At 38.9% G+C, this 27217-nt stretch overlaps 2 protein-coding genes across 2 annotated transcripts; both read right to left on the reverse strand.

Annotated features, from left to right (window-relative positions):
* Positions 1–9638: 9638 nt before the first annotated feature.
* LOC148098456 (uncharacterized) lies at positions 9639–15813 on the reverse strand. Its single transcript, XM_087852042.1, has 3 exons — positions 15713–15813; positions 14928–14982; positions 9639–10477 (listed from the first exon to the last, which is right to left on the reverse strand). Exons 2-3 carry the CDS (start codon positions 14968–14970, stop codon positions 9639–9641), a joined length of 882 nt encoding a protein of 293 aa, XP_087708168.1. The 5' UTR covers positions 14971–14982; positions 15713–15813.
* Positions 15814–17787: 1974 nt separating this feature from the next.
* On the reverse strand, positions 17788–19818 carry LOC148098457 (uncharacterized). The gene is made up of 7 exons (XM_087852478.1): positions 19730–19818; positions 19197–19535; positions 18774–19058; positions 18531–18623; positions 18190–18285; positions 18092–18120; positions 17788–17850 (listed from the first exon to the last, which is right to left on the reverse strand). The coding sequence occupies exons 1-7, from the start codon at positions 19788–19790 to the stop codon at positions 17788–17790; spliced, it is 966 nt and encodes a 321-aa protein (XP_087708604.1). The 5' UTR covers positions 19791–19818.
* Positions 19819–27217: the final 7399 nt, after the last annotated feature.

Genomic DNA, 27217 nt, shown 5'->3' on the forward strand with positions numbered 1-27217 from the left:
ATCAGCAAAACATTGTAGTTTTCTTGTAAAAGCGAATAACTCTTGCTTAACTCTCCACACCTTTGTAAAAATGGTATTTTTGTATCCAACAGTTAACACAAGCCATCATATTAAAAAGCACACAATGCACCAACTACACACTGATGGTATGAATAAAAAACACATCTGGCTTTTGCTTTCTCTGTGCACAAGGTAGGCTATGTCAGTTTGAGCTCATACTTTTGTCATAGATCCGTAAGCATAGAGGGATCCAAACTTCAAGTACTGGTTTTTATTCACACACATCAAAACAAACACAAGTGTTTATTACCAAGTATAGGATTATTTGCAATCGCCATATTGATTATATGGGTTTCTTGGTCTGCAGTGAACATGCTTCCTCTGCCCCAGCATCTGGTCGTCTAGCGATTCTGTAAAGTAACAATTTCAGTATTTTACATCTATGGTATTGTTGTCTTTCTCATTGGCATATGGCAGTGCGACAAATCTTAGTGCAAAGTTACTGTACTAACCGATTCTCATTTCAAAATGTCCTTATGATACTTGCTACAGTGTAGCGGCTCGAGTTAGGCTGGACCCGTTGGCCAGCTTCCCTCAGGGTCATTCCATGGTTGATTATCCATGGTTGGTCCACTATTGTAGCTCTGATGTCATCAGCAATTCTATTTCTTACTCTTCTTCCCCCTCCTCGTCCTCCTCTCCCCCCTCCTCGTCCTCCTCTCCCCCCTCCTTGTCCTCCTCTTGCTCCTCCTTTTCCTTGTCGTCCTTTTCATCCTACTTCTTCACCTCCACGTCCTCTTCCTCGGCCTCCTCTACTTCTCACTCTTCCTGCTCCCTCCATTGTACTCCACACACAGAGCTTACCTGTGTTATAGTGCTTAGGCTGATTGCAAAGTGGACTAATTATCTAAAAAAGTTTTCACATGTGACAGTGTGCCAGACAGTTGGCAAAATAGTGTAAATAATGGCCTTAAATGTGTATAGTTTTGTTAGGAGTGTGTTGATCATTTGGAAATTGAGTGTAAAGCAGTGAGTTGTGTTTACAGTTCTGCAAAAAGAGTGCTGTGCAGTGGATTGTAGCTACAGGTTTGCAAAGTGTGTGTTACAAAATGGCAAACTGAGTGCAAAGCAGTGTTTGTGCTTTTAGTTTTGCAAACTCAGTGAGTGGTTTTGCTATAAGTATTAATAGTTTTAGAAAATGTGCTATAAGAATCACAGTTAGGGTTTAAGTATTCAGAAAAAACTGTAACAGGTGACTGTGCAAATACTGGAAAACTGAGGACCTCTGGCGGATAAAAGGAATAATACACAAAAAAGTGCTCAAACCTAAGCTGCAAGTGTTTAAAATTTGTTCTACAAAAATAGAACCAAATTAATAGAAATTCACTTTTTCCAGATTATTATAAAAAACAACATTCAAGATATTGATTCAGATTCTATTTAATCATCATGAAAGACATGTTATAAAACTCACACTGGACTTTAGACACTGCACATATTTCATTTAGAGAGTTTATTATTTTGATGTTAGCTTAAAATGCATTGATACATAATTCAGAAACACTTTTAGAAACTTTGAATAGCTGAAGTTTGTTGTGTCACTATAGTGACTGTGACTTAAATGGATCATTAAAGGCATTTAACAACAGTCATATTTGACAACAGAAGATTAAGACTTAAATCTTCTGTCAGATTACAATAAAAAAAAGCTTGAAACACAAAAACTGTTAACTTTGCTTTAAAGTTCTCGTGATCTTAATGAGTTTCAGTATGATTATATTACATTTTATCTTCTGAAAAGATTTTAATGTAAATACTCACAGAGAGATCAAACAAAGACTTATGAATTGTCGACAGTAATAAAGACCAACATCCTCAACTGTGAGCTTCATTGTAAACAGAGAACAGTTCGCTGTAACTCTCAGTCTGTCTGATTTAGTTTGAGCTTGTTCACCAATCTGTCCAAGTGTGATCAGCTCTACTGTTTCTCTGTTTCTTGAAGTTCTCATCTAGTTTATATTTACCTATAAAACCAGATGAGATGATATTGATAATATAACAACAGTTTTCTCTGCTGAGTTGATGTTGCTGATCAGTGGTGTCTGAAAGAAACAGCAGAGTCTCCAACGCTTTCATAGTTTATTGAAACATCATCTTCATCTTTGTCATAATTGACCTGTGGACAACAAAAACAAAATATAATCAGAATCAGAAAACTTTATTAATCCCTAAAGAAATGATGTGGTTACATGATGATAATAACATCATTAATGTTGCTTTGGCTGGTTGACCTCAGGTATTTGAATTTGTCCACCTTCATTATGTCTCCTCCTTACAGCATCTCTGTTACACTGGTCTCCTTCTCATTCACACAAGTTCTCTCTAGAACACACCTCCACCTCTACAGGCTCTAATTCACCTGTTTACAAGAATGGGCTCAGAGCAGATCCCCACTTTGAACCCATCTGTCTCTCCCAGCGCACACCTCCTCACACATCTCCTCCTGTACCACTCTCACATACTTCTCTGCCACTCCTGACTTCTTCATGCACCATACTCCTGTTCCTGGTACTCTATCATCTGCTTTTTCTGCATCCACAAAGACACAGTTATCCTTTTCTTACTACAGCTCTGCACATCATCCTTGATGTGCAGAGGACCAGCCTCCTTTCCACTCTTCATCCTCTTCATAGCAGCCCTCACTTCCTTCTCACCAATCCTCTGCACTTCCTGCTTCATTAAATACAGAAGCATAAGCAGATATTTACTTGATAAACTGTCTCAGCCATGAACAGAGCTCAACAAATGTTGTGTTTGTGAACACTAGAACCATCGTGCACTCTATATATGAAGACGTGGATTCTCCTTTTCACATGTTAGCATGTTGTTTGGCCCACAGCTGTGGCTTACATTACCACAGCTGTGATAAAATGATCAGGAGTACTTCTATGTCTATGAGGGGAAGGCTCTCCTTGTTTACATATAATAACATACTGCAGATAATGAAAGTCAGACAAAGTCGATCATGTTTTATACAAAGTGCATAAATAAATGAAGCAGATTTTTTTCGGTTGTGGTTTCTGAGTTGTGAAATGTCTGCAGCTCCGGAGTGGACTGTATTTGATTTGTCACATTCAAAGAGGGCCAGAAAATTACATAATCAGTGAAGAAAAACACATGTCTCTTTCCTAATATGGGCAATGTCTTTAGTAAAACTCAGCTGTAAGAATGTCTCCAGGCTCTGAATTGAAGGATTTTAGCACACAATGTTATGTGTTTTCACACAAAACTCACAAAATCATATTTTACATTCTTGAAGCAATAACCATGTGAAAATGATGTTTAAATACTTTTCTTCCCCACATCCTGTGTGCGAGAGTCAATTATAGCATCATTTGGAGAGTTATATTTCATTTAGCATGTTATCGCATATCTGAAGGGGACCTAAAATAAAGCAGAGTTCAGTCAGAGGGTCTCTTATTGATTGAAATCAACTTTTCCTACTTTTAGGAGATAACTGAAAGTACACATGAAAGGTGGTCAGTAGTTTGTCAGCATTATTTTATTAGCACATTTGACCATTAGTCAGTGTTTCTTTTATCTTGTTACTGATGCTTGTCTTTGTTAATTACATCAATGTGAATGTTGTGGTTTGTTTTGTTCGACAAAGTATCGAGTCAGGTGTTGTACTTAGTTTTTCATAGGACAGCACAGAGTTCTGTGAAAAGTTTCTTTCTCACATGAGCTAGAGCTAAAGGCAAAACTTCAGGTTCATATATAAAAAGTGAATAAATAATATTATACAATAGTCAGGATGAACTGTAGCACGTAAACAGTTGATGATAGACTTTAAATATTTGACTTTTATTTGATGTTTATTATGTTTATCAAAAACAGTTTATCATTTGAATGACAAACTAAGCAAAAGATAAGAAAGAAGTACTGTGTCAAACTAAAAGAGTTGACTTTAGACTTAGCTTGTCTGATCTTCGAGCTTACTGTATACCCATGAGGGTGGTATTTATGTTTTTAATTACATTAAAAAAACAGAAATAAATAAATCCCCACCATAATATCACTCAGTACTCTTTATTGCCCTTAATGATATAAGCAGTAAATGGCACTATAAACTGAGTTGATGTTGTCCCCAGGATTTCCTGGAGCCACTCTCCTAGCTTGGGAGTCACTGCACCTAGTGCTCCGATTACCACTGGGACCACTGTTACCTTCACCCTCCACATCTTCTTGAGCTCTTCTCTGAGCCCTTGCTACTTCTCAAGCTTCTGGTGTTCCTTCTTCCTGATGTTGCTGTCATTTGGTATCGCTACGTCTATCACTACGGAAGTCTTTTTCTGCTTCTCTACCCCCACTATGTCCGGTTGGCTAGCCACCACCGTTTTGTCCATCTGTATCTGGAAGTCTCACAGGACCTTTGCTCGGTCATTATCGACCACCCTACGACTTCCAGGCCATACTCAGCACAGACGTTCTTGTATATTATGCCTGCTAGCATCTTTCACCCAACCTTTACGTGCTGGATTTTCTCAGAGGCATCTTTACACAGTCTGCACCTGGGGTCTTGCCTGGTGTGAAAGACCCCAGCCTCGATGGATCTGTGCTCAGAGCTTTTCTGTGTCTTCTCCACACTTTGACACTACAATCCAGCTGCTAAAGGCAGAATCTGTATTCATTGCTAATATTTCTCTTCATGCTCATGCTTAGTGCACATGTTGCTGACGTCGGTGCCTATGGGCCTGATGGACTGTCTGGACAGAGCACCATTGGCAAAATCATCCTGCAAACTTTGACTGCAAATCTGTAGCAGACTGCTTATGGTTTCTAAATGCAGACAACGAAAACAAGAGTCAATAGCAGAATAAGCTGTTTGGCATTGCTGCTCAACGCATGAATCATTGACTGTAGAAAACATGGACGACACGGCAGCTCCCCAAAAATTAAGCCAAAACGTCTCTATCGCCCCCTGGTGTCTGGCTGCAGTATAGGTCATAAACCCCGCCTCCTCCATGTTAGCGAATGGGACTGGGGTCAGACTAAAATTAATTAATTCTCCTTAGATAATTTTTTTCCAAAGAGTCTTTCTTTTGTTTTCAATAGTTCTCATCACGCTGATTGATGTTCAAGGGGTCTCCTTTCCCATAAGTTTGATTCTAATTCCTACCGCGGTGATGTTAAATTGGGGTGAAACGTCATTATAAGAGCTTTGACTGACAGCTGCAGTCACGGAGAAACTTGCGTATCTCTGTTTGCGAATAGCAGATAGAGCGTAGGCTCTGAGAGGAGGGCCAGCGTTTACGCTACGAAAACACGACCGAGTGTTTTAACCTGACAGCCTGAGGTGTTCTTCAGTAAACTGGACTACCCGACAGAAGGACCCGAGGCCCCGCTGCACTCTTTCGGTAAGTTAAACGTGTTTGTAAGCTAATCCGTAACTACCGTCCTTAGCTTGGTCCTGAGACCTAGCTAGCTAAGGTGAGCACTCGGCTGTCAGGGTTTGTTTAGCTGTGCAGGTGAATGAATTTACTAAAGAAATCAAGAGAAACGCCCCGGGCTGCTCAGTCACTAATTACTGTTACTGTACTTTTATTACAAGTGTTATACTGTAAAAGCAACAGGCTGCACCCTGCTTCAGCTCCTGTGCAGAGCTGAATATTAAATATGTGCAAACAACAGCATGTTTTCAGTCTCTTGCCACATCTGTAAAGACAGTAACCATTTTTTTAAAAGCTTGTACTTCAGTAACTCATCATTAATCAGGAACTATGGATTAAAGTACTGTAGTGTACTGTAATACTGAAAAAAAAAAAAGTAAGACAAGAACTTCAGATCCTGAGTGTGTGAGGACAGAAGAATCAGCTTTATTTCAATATTGAGGGATAAAATTTATATCTGAGTTTGATGGTTCTGTTGTCTTTGTGATTACAGGAGCTGCCCTCAGATTCAGACCTCAGCCCCATCGAGTGACAGCAGACAGATCATCCAACATGTTCACATGTTAACTGCAAAATGAACTGATGAAAACAGTACAAAGGTTAAAGTATCACATGTGCTGTAGTGAAAGCTGCAGCTGTTTTATTAAGTTAAAGACAAAAAACAAAAGGATTAATCACCCATGTAACTGTTTCACTATATATCAGCATTAACAGGACCTCAGTTTGGCGTTTCACAAAGCTGCTGATCTCAGACCTGCACAGCTTCCGTTTTAAACACTTGATGTACTCAGCTGCATGAAGAGCATATGAGATTTTCTCTAACACAATTAAATAAAACTTGATGAAGGTCAAAGGTCGTCACTTGTATGTTGAACTACAAACTTGTCATCTGGAATTTTGTCACAGTTTTTTTTTTTTTTTTTTTTTTATAACTACACATAATGTGTTATTTATCATAAAGTGATTCAGAGTTATTCATACCAGAGTAACCAGAGAGGATCACATATTTTTAAATATATAACTTTCTACAGGACTGAATATAACATCTTTATGTAAAGGTCCAGAGCCTCTGGGGAGTATCTGAGTATTTATAACATTACACAAACCAAAGGTCTCATCACAGTGTTCATGAAATGCTGGGTTTATCCATCTCCTGGGGCGGGCCTACGGAGGAGTGCTGAAGATTTCCCTGTGAGGGAGCTGCTGGTGAAGATCATGAGTCCTGCTTGATCAATGCGATGAGCTTCAGTCTTCCTGGTGTTTCTTAAATGACGCCTCTTACAGCGGGTCAACAGAACTTCTGGCACAGGACAGCTGTGATGAAAGAAAGGGAAGAAGTTTCTCCAAACCTCTGGACCCAGAAACCCAGCTTGGTCCTGATGGTCTCCCTCACTAGTTTCTCTCCAGGGTGAATGTAGCTGTTGATATAATATGGACTCTATTATTAAATGAAAAGAACAAATTAGACTACACTACTGAAACGTTCTGCTGATGTTTTTAAAGTCTCCATGTTACCAGTAGTGATGGGATTTCCGGCTCTTTTTAGAGATCCGGCTCTTTCGGCTCGGCTCACTAAAAAGAGCCGGCTCTTTCGGCTCCTAACCGGCTCTTCAGGTTGTTTTGTTGCTTTAATTATTTAATCATTAACAATAATATAAAATTATGCAGAAAAGGAATTACTAATGTAAAGAAAAGTGGTTTTATTTATATATGTTTATATATGGCCCCTAGAGACAAAGCACGTACAAACTCTAAAGCACATACAAACTCCAAAACACATTTCTAGCATTTACTGAACTAAATAACGACTGCTGAGGAGCAAGCATGGCTTGGGACCATCTCAGACCTCGCCCTCGCAGCAGGATAACCATGAATGCAATTTTGCACAATCTGAGTAATAAATTCACCTTTGTTGATGAAACACTAGGAAACACTGTGTGAGGAAACCTGTTCTTTTCACTGGTAAAAACTTCAGGTGTAGGAAGAGGCCTCTCCAGAGGTACAACCTCCCTGAGCTGTGCTGCTGACCATGTCCATCGTTTTATGACCACAGTATACTCATCTTATAATGGATGTCAGTCCAGCAGATTATCTTTGGCATGTGGTGGATCAGGAGATTTGCAACATGGATGCACAGCCGACAAATCTGAAGCAACTGTGTGATTCTATCATGTCAATATGAAACTAAATCTGTGAGGAATATTTCCAGGTCTTTGTTGAATCTGCGCCACAAAGAATTAAGGCAGTTCTGAAGGTGAAAGAAGGCCCAAAACAGTACTGGCAAGATGTAACTAATGAAGTGGCCAGTGACTGTATTTAGTGTCTAGATGTTTTTTTCAGTATTTTATTCACTTAATAGCAGGACAGAATACCACATGACTGTGGCCTTGTGTTATACCCTCTCTGCTGCAGTGATGCTGCAGACAAACACAAGCATCGTGATCAGACATTAAGAAAAGCCTCTTACAGATGAAGGTCTGTGTCTCTTGACCTAAACACATAATCCAGTTAAATCTGATTTATGTTCATTAATGCCCCTCACACTGTAACTTAAAGTAATGAATTTGTTACTGATTAATTACAGAAGTTTGTGAGCATAAAGATGTAAGCCTTGGACCATCGGGATGAAATGTGGTTGGGAAACTTAACAAGCATTGATAAAGCTTCATCAGTAGTTCGAACAATGCCTCAAAACCTTCGATCACCACGGGTGGTTAGCAGACTGTGGTTGTACCATGCAGCCTAATAACATGCAGTAAATTGCAGGTTAAAGCAGTCTGCTTACACATTGTTATACGAGGGAAGGGAACTAATGTGGCTGTCACATTACCCTTTTGTCCCATTTCATCCCAGCATTTGATTAAATTGCTGCTCACTTTCTACAGTACTTTTAACTGATCACACAAAACTATTTTTCTTCATCTTTTAATGATTACCAAAGTCTGTGAATCCCCAAATTGTTCAGTTGTTCTTTTTGCTCCCTATGAGGTCACTTTTACCATGTGACAAAAACAACACCCCACTGTACACACTTGAGCCACTTTATAAATCCCCAATAAAAAGCTGACAGGTTGCAATGATGTTCCAAATAACTTATTAAGAAAACAACTAAATACACAGAAAATATTATAAAAACTGGTTTATTTTATATCTCCTAGTTTGAAGTGAAGCAATAAAAACACGTATAAAACATCACAAACTGTAATATTATACAAATGCTTACGTCCTGCTGATGCAATGGAGACATCTTCCAGTGACAGTCTTCATCCGTGTGAGTGTGAGGAGGCTCCTAAACCCACCGACACAGAAGTGCATGTTCACAACTCCCTCTGTGCAGGTGGGGTCAGGGCCCTCCTCACCCTGGGTGAAGAGGGGTGGTGCTGTGGCCAGTCAGGTATGAAGTGCTGAGAGTGGCTCTTTGGTCCTCTGTGCAGCTCTGTCCACTCTCAGCTGCCCTGCAAAGCAATAACACGGGAAAGACGTCATTTTAACACAAAACAGCATTTCCATTGTTGGTAGCTGCAGCATGTTGTTAAAGTGCAATTTTAAACTCAACATATACACACAATAACTATAAATAAACTTAAACCTACAGTACTGTAGGACGATGATTTACACCAGCTATTGGAAGGATTTAGTCTTCAAGACAGTTTGTAGCCAATGTGAGGTGATAACTTACATAGCTGGGACACAGCACCACTCTCCAGTTTGTCATTTGGTCATCCATCCTTCTCATCAGGTTGGGGTAAGGCTGTCTTCTGGGTGGAGTATCTCGCTGTGTTAGCTCCCTCTTGGACGTTGAGTGTCTGAAGTGCTGAATGCTGGGAGAGGACAAGTGTAAAGCACCTGAAGACAAAAAGACAAAGAGAAAAGCATGAATTCACAGATCACCGAGTTGTTCAATGTACTTTTCTTCTGTTATGTGTTTTCACCTCACCTCTGATCCCTTAGCCACAGGCTATACCTTATGTAAAAACAAAAGACTACAGTCAGTTCACGACATCATTTTTAAACCTTTTCTATTTATTTATGTTGACATTAAGTACGGACTTACCTTTGTCCTGCATGGTGAGCTAGAGCTTGAGAAAAAAATATGTTAGTCATTTAAATAGTTAGTGTCCTACAAACACTGCAAGACGCAAAGGCCAACTTAAACATTTAAAGTTTAAAAACAAGTTCTAACATAATCTAGTCAGAGTCGCTGTCATCAAGTGAAAGGTTAAAAGGCCTTTCCCAGAAGCGTATGACACCAAAAGAACCCGATGATGTTGAAGGGCCACAGAACGTGTCATCACTTACCTTGCACCTCTTTGCACTTACCTCTTCAGTGCAGATGTCATCTCTGCTTCTCTTTGCTGAGGAGGTGAGAGCTGAGATTGAAGGAGAAGCTGAGAGAGTAGCGGAAGAAGGAGCAGCAGAGGAAGGAGCTGAGGGAGCAGGAGAGGAAGCAGCTGAGGGAGCAGGAGAGGAAGCAGCTGAGGGAGCAGGAGAGGAAGGAGCTGAGGGAGCAGGAGAGGAAGCAGCTAAGGGAGCAGGAGAGGAAGCAGCTGAGGGAGGAGCAGAGGAAGGAGGAGAAGCTAAAGGATCACCAACTGGGAAGAGTGGGGCGTTGGCCTGGCCGAAAGGCGGCATGGCGAACGGGGCAGCACCTGGAGCAATAGGATGTCGCCAATCGTGCCAAAACGGCTCTGGAGGGAGCTCCTGGATGAGAGGGGAATCATCTCTCTCATCCATGGTGTCATACCCCGAGTCGTCACTAGGCCAATCGGCCCACTCTTCTGAGTTGTTCCAGTCAGAGGAATTGTCAGTGTCTTCACTCACCTCTTCGACGTCCTCAGGTATGTAGGGAGGGTACTCACCTTCCTCTTCACTGTCATCAGGATCCTGTGCTTCATGAGAAGAGGGTGAGGATGAGAGAAGGATATACTCACCAAACTCACCTTCACTGACATCAGAGTCATCCAGGATCCTGATGACCTCAGGAAGGCCTTCTTCTGCGGGACGCTCAACCACGTAGTCGAGACGACCTGTGAGGAAACAAGTTTAAAATAACATTAAGAATGTAATAAACATCAAGTGCTAAAGGAACAGAGCTACTGTTCCTTTAGCACAGAAACGATGTGGGCTTCATAGATAATTGGCAAACCTTCTGGAGGAAACCTGGTCTTGTTAGGAGAGATGGCATCCATCCCACTTTGGATGGAGCAGCTCTCATTTCTAGAAATATGGACAAATTTATTAAACCCCTCAAAACATGACTATCCAGAGTTGGGACCAGGAAGCAGAGTTGCAGTCTTACACGCCTCTCTGCAGCTTCTCTCCTCCTGCTACCCCCCCAAAAACCCATCTCCATAGAGACTGTGTCTGCTTCCAAAAAGACAAAAAACAAACTAAAAACCAGCAACAAACAACTTAAACATTTACAAAGAAAGAACAATACAGTATCCACATCTGAACCAAAGAGTAAAACAGTGAAATGTGGATTATTAAATATTAGGTCTCTCTCTTCCAAGTCTCTGTTAGTACATGACTTAATAAATGATCAACAAATTGATTTACTCTGCCTTACAGAAACCTGGTTGCAGCAGGATGATTATGTTAGCTTAAATGAATCAACACCCCCGAGTCATTCTAACTACCAGAAATCTCGAAGCACAGGTCGAGGGGGCGGTGTGGCAGCAATTTTTCACACCAGTCTATTAATTAATGAAAGACCAAGACAGACTTTTAATTCATTTGAAAGCCTGATGCTTAACATTATCCACCCCAGCTGTGAAACTCAGAAACCAGTCTTACTTGTTATCATCTATCGTCCACCTGGGCCTTACACAGAGTTTCTGTCTGATTTCTCAGACTTTATATCTGATTTAGTTCTGAGCTCAGATAAAATAATTATTGTGGGTGATTTTAACATCCATGTAGATGCTAAAAATGACAGCCTCAACATGGCATTTAATCTGTTGTTAGACTCAATTGGTTTCTCTCAAAATGTAAAAGAACCCACCCACCACTTTAATCACACTCTAGATCTGGTTTTAACATATGGCATAGAAACTGAACATTTAACAGTGTTTCCTGAAAACCCTCTCCTGTCTGATCATTTCTTGATAAAATTTACATTTACAATAATTGATTACGCAGCAGTGGAGAGTGGACTTTATCAAAGTAGATGTCTTTCTGAAAGCGCTGTAACTAAGTTTAAGAATATAATCCAGCCACTGTTATCATCGTCAATGCCCTGTACCAACACAGAGCAGAGCAGCTATCTGAACGCTACCCCAACAGAGGTCGATTATCTTGTTAATAATTTCACCTCCTCACTACGTACGACTCTGGATACTGTAGCTCCAGTGAAAACTAAGGTCTCTAATCAGAAGTACATGACCCCGTGGTATAATTCTCAAACACGTACCCTCAAGCAGACGACTCGTAATCTGGAGAGGAAATGGCGTGTCACAAATTTAGAGGATCATCATTTAGCCTGGAGAAATAGTTTGTTGCTTTATAAGAAAGCCCTCCGCAAAGCCAGAACAGCTTACTATTCGTCACTGATTGAAGAAAATAAGAACAACCCCAGGTTTCTCTTCAGCACTGTAGCCAGGCTGACAAAAAGCCAGAGCTCTTTTGAGCCAACCATCCCTTTACCGTTAACTAGTGATGACTTCATGAACTTCTTCACAAATAAAATTTTTATCATTAGAGAAAAAATTACCAATAATCATCCCACAGATGTAATATTATCTACAGCTACTTGTAGTTCCATTGATGTTAAGTTAGACTCTTTTTTTCCAATCGATCTTTCTGAGTTAACGTCAATAATTACTTCCTCCAAACCATCAACGTGTCTTTTAGACCCCATTCCTACAAAACTGCTCAAAGAAGTTCTGCCATTGATTAATTCTTCGATCTTATATATGATCAACCTATCTCTAATAATCGGCTATGTACCACAGGCCTTCAAGGTGGCTGCAGTTAAACCTTTACTCAAAAAGCCATCTCTAGACCCAGCAGTCTTAGCTAATTATAGGCCAATCTCCAACCTTCCTTTCATATCAAAAATCCTTGAAAGAGTAGTTGTCAAACAGCTAACAGATCATCTGCAGAGGAATGGTTTATTTGAAGAGTTTCAGTCAGGTTTCAGAGCTCATCACAGCACAGAAACAGCTTTAGTGAAGGTTACAAATGATCTTCTTATGGCCTCTGACAGTGGACTCATCTCTGTGCTTGTCCTTCTTGACCTTAGTGCAGCATTCGATACTGTTGACCATAATATTCTATTAGAGCGATTAGAACATGCTGTAGGTATTACAGGTATTGCACTGCAGTGGTTTGTATCATATCTATCTAATAGACTCCAATTTGTGCATGTAAATGGAGAGTCCTCTTCACACACTGAGGTTAATTATGGAGTTCCACAGGGTTCGGTGCTAGGACCAATTCTGTTTACATTATACATGCTTCCCCTAGGCAGCATCATTAGAAGACATAGCATACATTTTCACTGCTATGCAGATGACACCCAGCTCTATCTGTCCATGAAGCCAGATAACACACACCAATTAGTTAAACTGCAGGAATGTCTTAAAGACATAAAGACTTGGATGGCCACTAACTTTCTGCTTCTCAACTCAGATAAAACTGAGGTCATTGTACTCGGCGCTGAAAAGCTTAGAAATTTGGTATCTAACCAGATTCTTACTCTGGATGGCATTACCTTGGCCTCCAGTAACACTGTGAGGAACCTTGGAGTCATTTTTGACCAGGATATGTCCTTCAACGCACATATTAAACAAATATGTAAGACTGCGTTCTTCCATTTGCGCAACATCTCTAAAATTAGAAATATCCTGTCTCAGAGTGACGCTGAAAAACTAGTTCATGCATTTATTACTTCCAGGCTGGACTACTGCAATTCATTATTATCAGGATGTCCAAAAAACTCACTGAAAAGCCTTCAGTTAATCCAAAATGCTGCAGCAAGAGTACTGACAGGGACTAGAAAGAGAGAGCATATTTCTCCTGTTTTGGCTTCCCTTCATTGGCTTCCTGTTAAATCCAGAATTGAATTCAAAATCCTGCTCCTCACATACAAGGTCTTAAATAATCAGGCCCCATCTTATCTTAATGACCTTGTAGTACCATATCACCCTATTAGAGCACTTCGCTCTCGCTCTGCAGGCCTACTTGTTGTTCCTAGAGTATTTAAAAGTAGAATGGGAGGGAGAGCCTTCAGTTTTCAGGCCCCTCTTCTGTGGAACCAGCTTCCAGTTTGGATTCGGGAGACAGACACTATCTCTACTTTTAAGATTAGGCTTAAAACTTTCCTTTTTGCTAAAGCATATAGTTAGGGCTGGACCAGGTGACCCTGAATCCTCCCTTAGTTATGCTGCAATAGATGTAGGCTGCCGGGGGATTCCCATGATGCATTGAGTTTTTCCTTTCCAGTCACCTTTCTCACTCACTATGTATTAACAGACCTCTCTGTATTGAATCGTATCTGTTATTAATCTCTGTCTCTCTTCCACAGCATGTCTTTATCCTGTCTTCCTTCTCTCACCCCAACCGGTCGCAGCAGATGGCCGCCCCTCCCTGAGCCTGGTTCTGCCGGAGGTTTCTTCCTGTTAAAAGGGAGTTTTTCCTTCCCACTGTCGCCAAAGTGCTTGCTCATAGGGGGTCATATGATTGTTGGGCTTTTCTCTGTATCTATGAAGCGCCTTGAGGCGACATTTGTTGTGATTTGGCGCTATATAAATAAAATTGAATTGAATTGAATTGAATACATCTGTTAGTTTGAGCAGATGATGAGAGAAAAGCATTTTAGGCTACATTTATGTCAGACTGAATGACACTTCTACTTGTTCATGCAAGCAAAAAACAGCTAAGTCAACTAAGTTCACATCATAAACTGCTATATAATAAGATATAGTATTAGCATAACATAAGGATACCATTATTACTACTGTACTATGATTACTGTTTTCATATTCTTTTTTATATTCATTTATTTTTGTTATTTTTTATTATCATGTTTTGTAGCAGAGGAAAAGTTATAGTTTATTTCAATAAACCCTTTGATCCAAGAAGAACAGGATGTTAGGAGGGGACCGGGATCTGGTGTGTTTACACCTGTGTGTTCTGACGTCATGACATGCTGAAGATGCTGTTACCACAGAGACTGATTTTGGGGCATTTTACAAATTGTAGTCCATTAAGCTATTTTTAACCAAATCATTTAAAAAGTGTCAAATTTGAAGCCTTCAAATCAAAGTAACACTTTTTTTTTCAAATTCATACACCAGTCGTTAATAATTTCTACACCTCTCCTGGAAAATTTAAAGCATACAAACAATTTACGGGGAAAAATCTTGGAATAAGCATATTTTGATAACATTAAAACTTGATATTCACACTGGAACTTATTAAATTATTACAGTCATTTAGTGACTCTTAAAATAACTGAAGAAATGTTAAAAGTACCTGCAGCGAAGTCCAGAGGACTGTCGAGTCCACGACGAGCCATCTTCAGGCTTTGCTGTATGAAAAACAAGTACAAACAATCCAAAGATGAAGTACTTGTTGTCGCTAGCAAGTAAAATCCGCTTTCAGTAAAATATTTTCCGAAAACTTAACTTTCCACAGGCTGAGGTTGGAGCAGGTCAAAACAAGTCCAATAGCAAGTGTAAAGGGACGAATGGAACATTGTGCAGCATTTATATACCCTCCGCAGGCCATGGTTACGGTTGCCAACATGCGTGTGCAGAGCAACTATATAAATGGAGCTTACACAACGTAATTTACAGTTAATTCATGGTCATTAACACTTACTGCTTCTGTCAGCCTTTATGTAGCATGTATACTAACCACGAAGGTATAGGTATATCCATAAATAAACACAGATATTAGAAAGCAGCAAATCAAATCAATCTGAATCATAACTGAGATGTTTGCTTGAGTGAATAACATTAGCATGTAGCTCATGCTAATATTACATTTTGACATTTTTCTTTTCAAAGCTAACAATAACTTAGCGTTCTCGCTACTCGCCATGCTGTTAAACAGGTATATGTTAGCAATGACAACATTTAACAAATGTTTTTAAAATGCTAGCCGTGCTGATTAGCCTTAGGATTACTTGAGGTTGTTTCCAGCTCTAGTGGTCATAAGCGAACTTAGTTCTGTGCCAGCCTTTGGCACGAAAATCAATCTTGTACTCACTATTAAACTGACAAAAAGCCTTAGAGCCTAGAAACTATGATACTTACAACTGTGCTATGTTTGTGTCATAACATATAGCAAGACCCCCATAACGATAACTGACCTTTGACCTCTTCTCAAGATTATTTAATGCTATATAGAGCTATTTTAACACTATGTTTCTTACTGCCATTGTTTGACAACATATAAGCATAAAGGAAATGATATATGGAGATTCTAAATATCAGGTTGTTATGACTTTATTATAAACTTTACAGTAACAGTTCAGAACTATTAAGCAAGATTAGTTTTGGAAAAATCACATTTGTGATCAAAACTTTTTACTTCATATTTATTACTAAATAATTCAATAAATTATACTCAAGTACTGAATAGTCACAAAAAAATAGTAATTATGCTGAAAATTATGTTAAAGTGGTTTTCAACTGAGCATATAAACAAAAGCCTGGACAAAAGTTCTGTTGAACAACACACATATGTTACCAATATTGTAGCTGGTGTTATTTAATAATTTATTTTATTTTTGATACAATTTCAAACTTTATTAACTTTTTCAATAAAACAAAGTCTCAGATTTAATTATTCTGAAACTAAGTTTAAGCTTCCCAGAACGTTTTGTTGCAAGTTACATTACTGATATAAGAAATATAAAATGTCTGTATTGTTCACCCACAAGTGCAGTCTCTGGCTCAAACACAGAAGCTTGGTATGTTTGGTTGTCAGTCCAGACATTCCTAAAGAAAGCTGTCCTTCTTCAGCTCCAGACCTTTCTAGATAAAAATGGCGTTTGAAGTATTGAAGTCTGGTTTTAAAACGCACCACAACACTGAAACTGCTCTTGTAAAAGTTTTTAATGACCTTTTAACTTTTACTGACTTGGGAGATTTTGCCATTTTAATACTGTTAGACCTCAGTGCTGCATTTGATACCGTAGATCATGGGATTCTTATCGCTCGGCTTGAGCACTGTGTCAAAATCAAAGGGACTGCTTTGGAGTGGTTTCAATCTTACCTGTCCAACCAAAGTTTTTCTGTTAGATTGGGGGATACATCGTCCTCAAAAGCCTCACTTTCTTGTGGGGTCCTCAAGGAGTCCAATCTTGGTCCAGTTCTCTTTTCTATTTATATGCTCCCTATGGGTTCAATTTTTTAAAAACATGGGATCTCATTCCATTGCTATGCAGACGACTCACAGATTTACCTGCCACTGAAACGTAAATCTGTGAGTCGTCTGAAGGGTTTGTAAGATTGTTTGGAGGATGTTAAGGATGGCATGGATGGCTTTAAACTTCCTTAACCTAAATGAACAGAAAACAGAGGTGATTGCGTTTGGTCCCTGTGACCGCTGTGACTTTGGCCCTTTAGGAATTCATAATAATAATAATAAAAAAACCCTTTGCAAGGAACCTAGGAGTGTTTTTTGACTCTAACCTAATGTTTGATAAACAGATTAATGCTGCCTTTGCTGTAACTGCTCCTAAGCTCCCTTCACGTCAGGACTTCCCCAACATTGGACACTTTTAACTGACCATTCATCCTCCTCTTTCTCTCATTTTTTACATTCATCAGGTCCTCAGACTACTCGTTCCATCTTCTCAACACACTCTTTTCACTGTTTAGCACATTTCCATCTTTATCCATCTTACTCCACAAATTGTCTTTTCCTTCGGGGCCGACAAACTGACAACTTTCAACATAATCCATTTGATTTCCAGCTTCAAACTCATGATAATGACGGACACTCTCTTCACCCTGAAACAGCATTCATAAAATCTTCCGTCAAGATTACAACTACTTGATTTACAGTGGAGTGAAAAAGTCTTTGGCTTCTTCCTTATTTCCTTTTTTTTGTATGTTTTTCACATGTGAAAGTTTCCGATCAATAAACAAATTTAAATACTAGGCTATTTAAAAAAAACAAACATCAATCATCCAAACAATTTATTCAAAAAATGGAATTTTGAAACAAGTGAGCTGTAAATACATAATTGCAGTTGCACTAAAACACATTTTTGCATTGTCCAACTTTCTTATCTCTCGTCTGCTCTCACAGTGAGTCACACACATTTGTATTTACAGAGCACACTTTGACAAGTAGTTTAAACTCTGGGTGTAGTTTGTGATCACACCGAGTCCCAGCTGGTTTGAGGAGCAGACTGAGTCCCTGCAGGGTTTAAACTCAGTCCCTGGAAAACAGACACAGTCCAGTTATATCTGGATGAAAACTGTCTCTGTGAAGGCAGTTTTGTTTTTGTTAACACTCCCTCAGAGAGGGACAGCTGGTTCATGTTTATTTAATCCCATTATCCAAAGACACTTCTACATCATCATCCACAGTTATGGGTCATTGACAATATCAAATAACAAGATCAGAAAAACAACCTCAGGGTTTTCATTTAATATTGGATTATTGAGATTTGTACTTACTGTGGTTTCATCCATCTGGGTTTCATTCCCTAAAATGAGAGAAGAAAGTCAATTTCATTTTTGTTTTAAAATTCAAAATCATTCAATCTTAAATGTACCTTTATGTCTTGTCCTTATATTGACTGTTGCAGCAGTTATTAAAAGCGCTGCTAATCCCACAGAGACAACAATGAACCTCAAAGAAACAAAAAAATCTGTCAAACACAAAAAATGTGATTATTAAAATTATTTGGTTGCAGTTTTCTGTTCCGTGTAATTCCTTTATCTTTTAAAAATGTAACAGCATTTTAAACGTGCACATTTCTGTGATATGATTTGTATTTAAAAGTATTTATATACAAAGTTAAAGTGAGTTTTCATTTGCATATCATTTCAAAAGCTCAATATTAATTTAAAATAAACAGATATTTATGCATCAGCTTAATCTTCATAGTGTCACCTGCTTTTGAAGGACTCTTCATTGTTGGGGTTGTTTCTGATTTTGTGCTTATTTCAGTTTTTCTGGCTGGATTCTTTGTTGTTTTTGTGTCACCTGAATAAATGAAAAATTAAAGCACAAAAGTTTTTCATGTTTCTCATCTGATGTAAATATGAGAAACAATATTCTACTTTCATACTTGAAATATATTAAGTAAATGTTTGATGTGATTTTACTCATATTAACAACTGATCCTGATCTCACCTGTTTCCTCACCTGATGGCTGACGGTCGAAAGTAAACAGCTGCACTCTTCTTGTGTTAGTGTCAGTCACTTCACATTTCATTATATTATGACTTGATGAGTAAAAATAATTATACTTCAGAAAAGACACAGTGGCAGCGCAGTCAGTCTGTGAAGTCACTATTTCTTTGTTCTCTTTGTCCACATCTCGACCTTCAAACAGCCACTTCACTGTGTGATGACACCGTTCATACGTCACCACAGAGCAGCTTAACTTCACCTTATCAGTGTCCTCATGTTTAGTCACTGGTGAACATGATGTAACAAAGTGAGAAAAACAGAGCGGAAATTATTCAAGTTATCTTAATCAGTTTCAGTATGATTATTGAACATTTTATGTTCTGAAAAGATTTGAACTGAAAATATTTTGGTGTAAATACTCACAGGTAATAACAGAGAGATCAATGAAAGACTGATGAACCAGAGTGTGTGTAGATGTTGTTTCCTCGACTTCGTATTGTTGACAATGATAAAAACCAACATCCTCGACTGTGACGTTTTTAATAAACAGAGAACAGTTCACTGTAACACTCAGTCTGTCGGATTTAGTTTTGGCTTCTTCACCAATCTGTCCAAGTGTGATCAGCTCTACTGTTTCTCTGTTTGTTGAAGTAAATACCCACGCAGTACCATCACAGTTATTCTGCTCATCTATCACATTTAGACAAGGCAGAGTGACATCATCTCCAACTTTCATAAACATGGAGGCTTCAGTTACAGATACTGTTGAGAAGATTGAAGAGAAATGTAAAATAAATTAGAATACAGCAGTTTTTACAATCAGATTGAAGATATTTTAGACACAAGTTCATAAACAGAGCACGATCAGCTGTCTTACTTACTGTAAAGGTTGTTGACTGTAATAATATGAACAATATTTAGTTTGACTGCTATTAAAATGTTTCCTGTATTCTTACCTGCAATCTGAATCATCAGCATCAGACATGAAAACATTTGAATCCATCTGAATTCATCCATCGTGCTTCTCTGTCTCACTTCTTTCTTGTTCTCGATCTCGACTGTCACACTCTCTGAACTGATGACTCTTTAAGACTGTTTGTACTTCCTGTCATCAGTGAGATGTCACTTCCTCATCACAGCTTTAGGGATCCAGTTGTTATTTTTGCTGATGATAATGTTTCATAGGTTGAGTATGTCAGCTTTTCATGTCTCTGAAAGTCATGATTTCTATAAACATAATTTATTGTAATGAGAAATCACATTCAGCAGGTGCACTTTGTGTCTATTCCCACAGTGCATTTGTGACAGACTGACAGTGATTTAAATACTGATTGTTAGGATGAATTGAAGATGATTAACTGATAAACAGAATGCAGTCAAGCTATTTGGTGATTGGACTCTGATGGCCTTCACGGCTGATTGGATTCCCGTTGATGAAAGAATTTAGGCAGGACCCCCCACAGTCCAGACATGGTGGTGATGAAGATGGAGAATTGGATGGAGCGCTGAGTAACATGGGAGATGCAGAGATCGTGGCGAGGTGGGTTTTGTGAAGGAGTCTGGAAGGGAGAATGAAAGATGAGCAGTGAGATTTAAAGTACATGAAGTGGAAGCTGATTGGTTTGAAGAAGGCCGGGAGAAAGACGATTGGACTTGACCAGTGATGTCAGCAATGAGCTGGACAGTGTTCGAAAGTGGAAGTGATGAAAAGCTCTGGCCACCAAACACCCAGGAAGCAGGTCTGAGACGCTCCTCTTCCTCATTGTTGAACTGAAGACGTTTCTGAGAACTGAAAGTTTTTTGGTGAGAGTGTGGTTACAACAGCAGCAGAGCTCATGAGGTTTTACTTTATAATAACGGAAAGTTAAACATCAGAAACAATACTATAATCACAATTGTTGAACGAGGAGGAGGCACAAAATTGAAAATTGAGGCAAGTCTTGGGAGTGGTGTGATTACAGTTTTTTCTGATGGCTTGAGCACATTTCTTGTAACTATTGGCTGTTTTTGCAAAACTCTACACACAAATAAGAAAACTCTTCACCCAATCAGCAAAACATTGTAGTTTTCTTGTAAAAGCAAATAACTCTTGCTTACAGTTTTTTACAGCCGCTAGGACACATTTCTCAATACTTAGGTCACTTTTGCAAAACTCTTCACACAATTCTCCTAACTGACCTTCACCTTGGCAAAGCAGTTCATTTCACATTCAAAATGCACTACAACTACCAAAACACTTTATTCAGGTCTCAAATAAACTCATTCTTCCAGAACACTAGCAAAGGTTGACAGCCGACAAACACACTTTGTCACCCACAAAACAATGACCTAAAAAACACTAACAACATGTAGCATTACACAGTGTTTTCTTGTGTAAAACAAGGACACATCTCTGTTTATAATTTCAATATATGTTACTGGAATGAATCAGACATCATGCAGAATTCGTTAATATTTGTTTATGTATTTTTATATTTTTGCACTAAGTAATCCCAAAATACAAGAATTTGTATACTGATACACATACAATAGTAATGCTAATCTACTCGGTCTTCTCCATTTGGCCACAGGTTCTCAACCACATCACATCTTATGTCATCTAGGGCTCGCCCCCTCCCAGCCACTCTTCTTCCTCTTTCAGCCACTTCTCCATTTCTGGCTGGGTCCATGTTTACATCACAAAACAAACCTATTCAGCAGTTGTCTCTTTTTGTAATGAAATTGAAGGAGTAACACCTGTGTAGATGTTCATCTACAATGAGAATCAGCTGTGGCTGGTTAAACTGCATTTTTACATTTAAAATATGTTTCAATGAAATATTGCTGTTGAATTTTGCTGTCTTATTTAGTTTTGCATTATGTTATTGTTTTGACCATAAGTTTAACAGTTTTGAAAACAGTATGTAAGTACATGCAAAATGTCCTGTACGTACAAAGATTTTTGGCAGTTGTTGTGTCTGAGTGAGAAAATAATTCATGAAATTTGAGAGATGTAGTCATTGAATGCATTTTGTGCCAAAACAATGATAACTGATCCTCAGTTTAGCCCACATAGACTTCTGTTGTGCTCACTGTGTGAGGAGTTTTGCAAAAGTGACCTAAGTATTGAGAAATGTGTCCTAGCGTCTGTAAAAAACTGTAACTCTCCACACCTTTGTAAAAATGGTATTTTTGTATCCAACAGTTAACACAAGCCATCATATTAATAAGCACACAATGCACCAACTACAGACTAATCGTATGAATAAAAAACACATCTGGCTTTTGCTTTCTCTGTGCACAAGGTAGGCTATGTCAGTTTGAGCTCATACTTTTGTCCTAGATTCGTAAGCATAGAGGGATCCAAACTTCAAGTACTGGTGTTTATTCACAAACATCAAAACAAACACAAGTGTTTATTACCAAGTATAGGATTATTTGCAATCGCCATATTGATTATATGGGTTTCTTGATCTGCAGTGAACATGCTTCCTCTGCCCCAGCATCTGGTCGTCTAGCAATTCTGTAAAGTAACAATTTCAGTATTTTACATCTATGGTATTGTTGTGTTTCTCATTGGCATATGGCAGTGCTACAAATCTTAGTGCAAAGTTACTGTACTAACCGATTCTCATTTCAAAATGTCCTTATGATACTTGCTACAGTGTAGCGGCTCGAGTTAGGCTGGACCCGTTGGCCAGCTTCCCTCAGGGTCATTTCATGGTTGATTATCCATGGTTGGTCCACTATTGTAGCTCTGATGTCATCAGCAATTCTATTTCCTACTCTTCTTACCCTTCCTCTCCCCCCTCCTCGTCCTCCTCTCCCCCCTCCTCTTCCTCCTCTTGCTCCTCCTTGTCCTTGTCGTCCACTTCATCCTACTTCTTCACCTCCACGTCCTCTTCCTCGGCCTCCTCTACTTCTCACTCTTCCTGCTCCCTCAATTGTACTCCACACACAGAGCTTACCTGTGTTATAGTGCTTAGGCTGATTGCAAAGTGGACTAATTATCTAAAAAAGTTTTCACATGTGACAGTGTGCCAGACAGTTGGCAAAATAGTGTAAATAATGGCCTTAAACGTGTATAGTTTTGTTAGGAGTGTGTTGATCATTTGGAAATTGAGTGTAAAGCAGTGAGTTGTGTTTACAGTTCTGCAAAAAGAGTGCTGTGCAGTGGATTGTGCCTACAGTTTTGCAAAGTGTGTGTTACAAAATTGCAAACTGAGTGCAAAGCAGTGTTTGTGCTTTTAGTTTTGCAAACTCAGTGAGTGGTTTTGCTATAAGTATTAATAGTTTTAGGAATTGTGCTATAAGAATCACAGTTAGGGTTTAAGCATTCAGAAAAAACTGTAACAGGTGACTGTGCAAATACTGGAAAACTGAGGACCTCTGGCGGATAAAAGGAATAATACACAAAAAAGTGCTCAAACCTAAGCTGCAAGTGTTTAAAATTTGTTCTGCAAAAATAGAACCAAATTAATAGAAATTCACTTTTTCCAGATTATTATAAAAAACAATATTCAAGATATTGATTCAGATTCTATTTAATCATCATGAAAGACATGTTATAAAACTCACACTGGACTTTAGACACTGCACATATTTCATTTAGAGAGTTTATTATTTTGATGTTAGCTTAAAATGCATTGATACATAATTCAGAAACACTTTTAGAAACTTTGAATAGCTGAAGTTTGTTGTGTCACTATAGTGACTGTGACTTAAATGGATCATTAAAGGCATTTAACAACAGTCATATTTGACAACAGAAGATTAAGACTTAAATCTTCTGTCAGACTACAATAAAAAAAAAGCTTGAAACACAAAAACTGTTAACTTTGCTTTAAAGTTCTCGTGATCTTAATGAGTTTCAGTATGATTATATTACATTTTATCTTCTGAAAAGATTTTAATGTAAATACTCACAGAGAGATCAAACAAAGACTGATGAATTGTCGACAGTAATAAAGACCAACATCCTCAACTGTGAGCTTCATTGTAAACAGGGAACAGTTCGCTGTAACACTCAGTCTGTCTGATTTAGTTTGAGCTTGTTCACCAATCTGTCCAAGTGTGATCAGCTCTACTGTTTCTCTGTTTCTTGAAGTTCTCATCTAGTTTATATTTACCTATAAAACCAGATGAGATGATATTGATAATATAACAACAGTTTTCTCTGCTGAGTTGATGTTGCTGATCAGTGGTGTCTGAAAGAAACAGCAGAGTCTCCAACGCTTTCATAGTTTATTGAAACATCATCTTCATCTTTGTCATAATTGACCTGTGGACAACAACAACAAAATATAATCAGAATCAGAAAACTTTATTAATCCCTAAAGAAATGATGTGGTTACATGATGATAATAACATTATTAATGTTGCTTTGGCTGGTTGACCTCAGGTATTTGAATTTGTCCACCTTCATTACGTCTCCTCCTTACAGCATCTCTGTTACACTGGTCTCCCTCTCATTCACACAAGTTCTCTCTAGAACACACCTCCACCTCTACAGGCTCTAATTCACCTGTTTACAAGAATGGGCTCAGAGCAGATCCACACTTTGAACCCATCTGTCTCTCCCAGCGCACACCTCCTCATACATCTCCTCCTGTACCACTCTCACATACTTCTCTGCCACTCCTGACTTCTTCATGCACCATAGTCCTGTTCCTGGTACTCTATCATCTGCTTTTTCTGCATCCACAAAGACACAGTTATCTTTTTCTTACTACAGCTCTGCACATCATCCATGATGTGCAGAGGACCAGCCTCCTTTCCACTCTTCATCCTCTTCATAGCAGCCCTCACTTCCTTCTCACCAATCCTCTGCACTTCCTGCTTCATTAAATACAGAAGCATAAGCAGATATTTACTTGATAAACTGTCTCAGCCATGAACAGAGCTCAACAAATGTTGTGTTTGTGAACACTAGAACCATCGTGCACTCTATATATGAAGACGTGGATTCTCCTTTTCACATGTTAGCATGTTGTTTGGCCCACAGCTGTGGCTTACATTACCACAGCTGTGATAAAATGATCAGGAGTACTTCTATGTCTATGAGGGGAAGGCTCTCCTTGTTTACATATAATAACATACTACAGATAATGAAAGTCAGACAAAGTCGATCATGTTTTATACAAAGTGCATAAATAAATGAAGCAGATTTTTTTCGATTGTGGTTTCTGAGTTGTGAAATGTCTGCAGCTCCGGAGTGGACTGTATTTGATTTGTCACATTGAAAGAGGGCCAGAAAATTACATAATCAGTGAAGCCAAACACATGTCTCTTTCCTAATATGGGCAATGTCTTTAGTAAAACTCAGCTGTAAGCATGTCTCCAGGCTCTGAATTGAAGGATTTTAGCACACAATGTTATGTGTTTTCACACAAAACTCACAAAATCATATTTTACGTTCTTGAAGCAATAACCATGTGAAAATGAAGTTTAAATACTTTTCTTCCCCACATCCTGTGTGCGAGAGTCAATTATAGCATCATTTGGAGAGTTATATTTCATTTAGCATGTTATCCTTTTTGAACGCATATCTGAAGGGGACCTAAAATAAAGCAGAGTTCAGTCAGAGGGTCTCTTATTGATTGAAATCAACTTTTCCTACTTTTAGGAGATAACTGAAAGTACACATGAAAGGTGGTCAGTAGTTTGTCAGCATTATTTTATTAGCACATTTGACCATTAGTCAGTGTTTCTTTTATCTTGTTACTGATGCTTGTCTTTGTTAATTACATCAATGTGAATTTTGTGGTTTGTTTTGTTTGACAAAGTATCGAGTCAGGTGTTGCAGTTAGTTTTTCATAGGACAGCACAGAGTTCTGTGAAAAGTTTCTTTCTCACATGAGCTAGAGCTAAAGGCAAAACTTCAGGTTCATATATGTTTTAAAAAGTGAATAAATAATATTATACAATAGTCAGGATGAACTGTAGCACGTAAACAGTTGATGATAGACTTTAAATATTTGACTTTTATTTGATGTTTATTATGTTTACCATATAGATCAACACTTTATCATTTGAATGACAAACTAAGCAAAAGATAAGAAAGAAGTACTGTGTCAAACTAAAAGAGTTGACTTTAGACTTAACTTGCTGTCGTCTGATCTTCGAGCTTACTGTATACCCATGAGGGTGGTATTTATGTTTTTAATTACATTAAAAAAACAGAAATAAATAAATCCCCACCATAATATCACTCAGTACTCTTTATTGCCCTTAATGATATAAGCAGTAAATGGCACTATAAACTGAGTTGATGTTGTCCCCAGGATTTCCTGGAGCCACTCTCCTAGCTTGGGAGTCACTGCACCTAGTGCTCCGATTACCACTGGGACCACTGTTACCTTCACCCTCCACATCTTCTTGAGCTCTTCTCTGAGCCCTTGCTACTTCTCAAGCTTCTGGTGTTCCTTCTTCCTGATGTTGCTGTCATTTGGTATCGCTACGTCTATCACTACGGAAGTCTTTTTCTGCTTCTCTACCCCCACTATGTTGTTGGCTAGCCACCACCGTTTTGTCCATCTGTATCTGGAAGTCTCACAGGACCTTTGCTCGGTCATTATCCACCACCCTACGACTTCCAGGCCATACTCAGCACAGACGTTCTTGTATATTATGCCTGCTAGCATCTTTCACCCAACCTTTACGTGCTGGATTTTCTCAGGGGCATCTTTACACAGTCTGCACCTGGGGTCTTGCCTGGTGTGAAAGACCCCAGCCTCGATGGATCTGTGCTCAGAGCTTTTCTGTGTCTTCTCCACACTTTGACACTACAATCGCTGCTAAAGGCAGAATCTGTATTCATTGCTAATATTTCTCTTCATGCTCATGCTTAGTGCACATGTCGCTGACGTCGGTGCCTATGGGCCTGATGGACTGTCTGGACAGAGCACCATTGGCAAACTCATCCTGCAAATTTTGACTGCAAATCTGTAGCAGACTGCTTATGGTTTCTAAATGCAGACAGTGAGCGGAAACGGTCTTCTTGTGATGCCAAGTTTGAAGTTTCCCTATGGCACGGGCTCTATCCACATCAGTTAAATGCAGCATGCTTGGAGCATATGATCGCTGCACCAGGGTCCATGCTCACAGGAGATACTAAGTAGGCACCAATAAGGCACTGGATTGTAAGCACCTGGGGTACCTGAAGCTAAAAACAAGAGTCAATAGCAGAATAAGCTGTTTGGCATTGCTGCTCAACGCATGAATACATTGAATGAAGAACACTTTTTAAGACACAATTACACAAGTAGATATTTCAAGAAGACAGTGTAAACAAACATTTAGGGGCTGTGGTTTCACATGTTGCTCCACCTATCATGCGTTAGAGTCACCTTCCAGTAAGTTTCCAGGTCACTTACCCAGTATATGTACTCGGACTGGCACCAGTATGTTTGAGACTCATACAACCAGAAAACTGTCTCCTCTGTTTATTGTGTGAATCCACACTA

Source organism: Neolamprologus brichardi, chromosome 15 (genome assembly GCF_056152115.1).
Source record: "Neolamprologus brichardi isolate AB-2024 chromosome 15, ASM5615211v1, whole genome shotgun sequence".
In the NCBI taxonomy this organism is placed as follows: domain Eukaryota; kingdom Metazoa; phylum Chordata; class Actinopteri; order Cichliformes; family Cichlidae; genus Neolamprologus; species Neolamprologus brichardi.

Excerpts from the sequence above, each read along its gene's own strand:
- LOC148098457 (XM_087852478.1), bottom strand. The coding sequence starts at position 19,790 with ATGGATGAATTCAGATGGATTCAAATGTTTTCATGTCTGATGCTGATG. Across the intron at positions 19,536-19,729 it reads GCTGATGATTCAGATTGCAG|TATCTGTAACTGAAGCCTCC; the intron begins GTAAGAATACAG and ends TCTTCTCAACAG. Across the intron at positions 18,121-18,189 it reads TATAAGGACAAGACATAAAG|GGAATGAAACCCAGATGGAT; the intron begins GTACATTTAAGA and ends CTCTCATTTTAG.
- LOC148098456 (XM_087852042.1), bottom strand. The coding sequence starts at position 14,970 with ATGGCTCGTCGTGGACTCGACAGTCCTCTGGACTTCGCTGCAG. Across the intron at positions 10,478-14,927 it reads TCCTCTGGACTTCGCTGCAG|GTCGTCTCGACTACGTGGTT; the intron begins GTACTTTTAACA and ends GTTTCCTCACAG.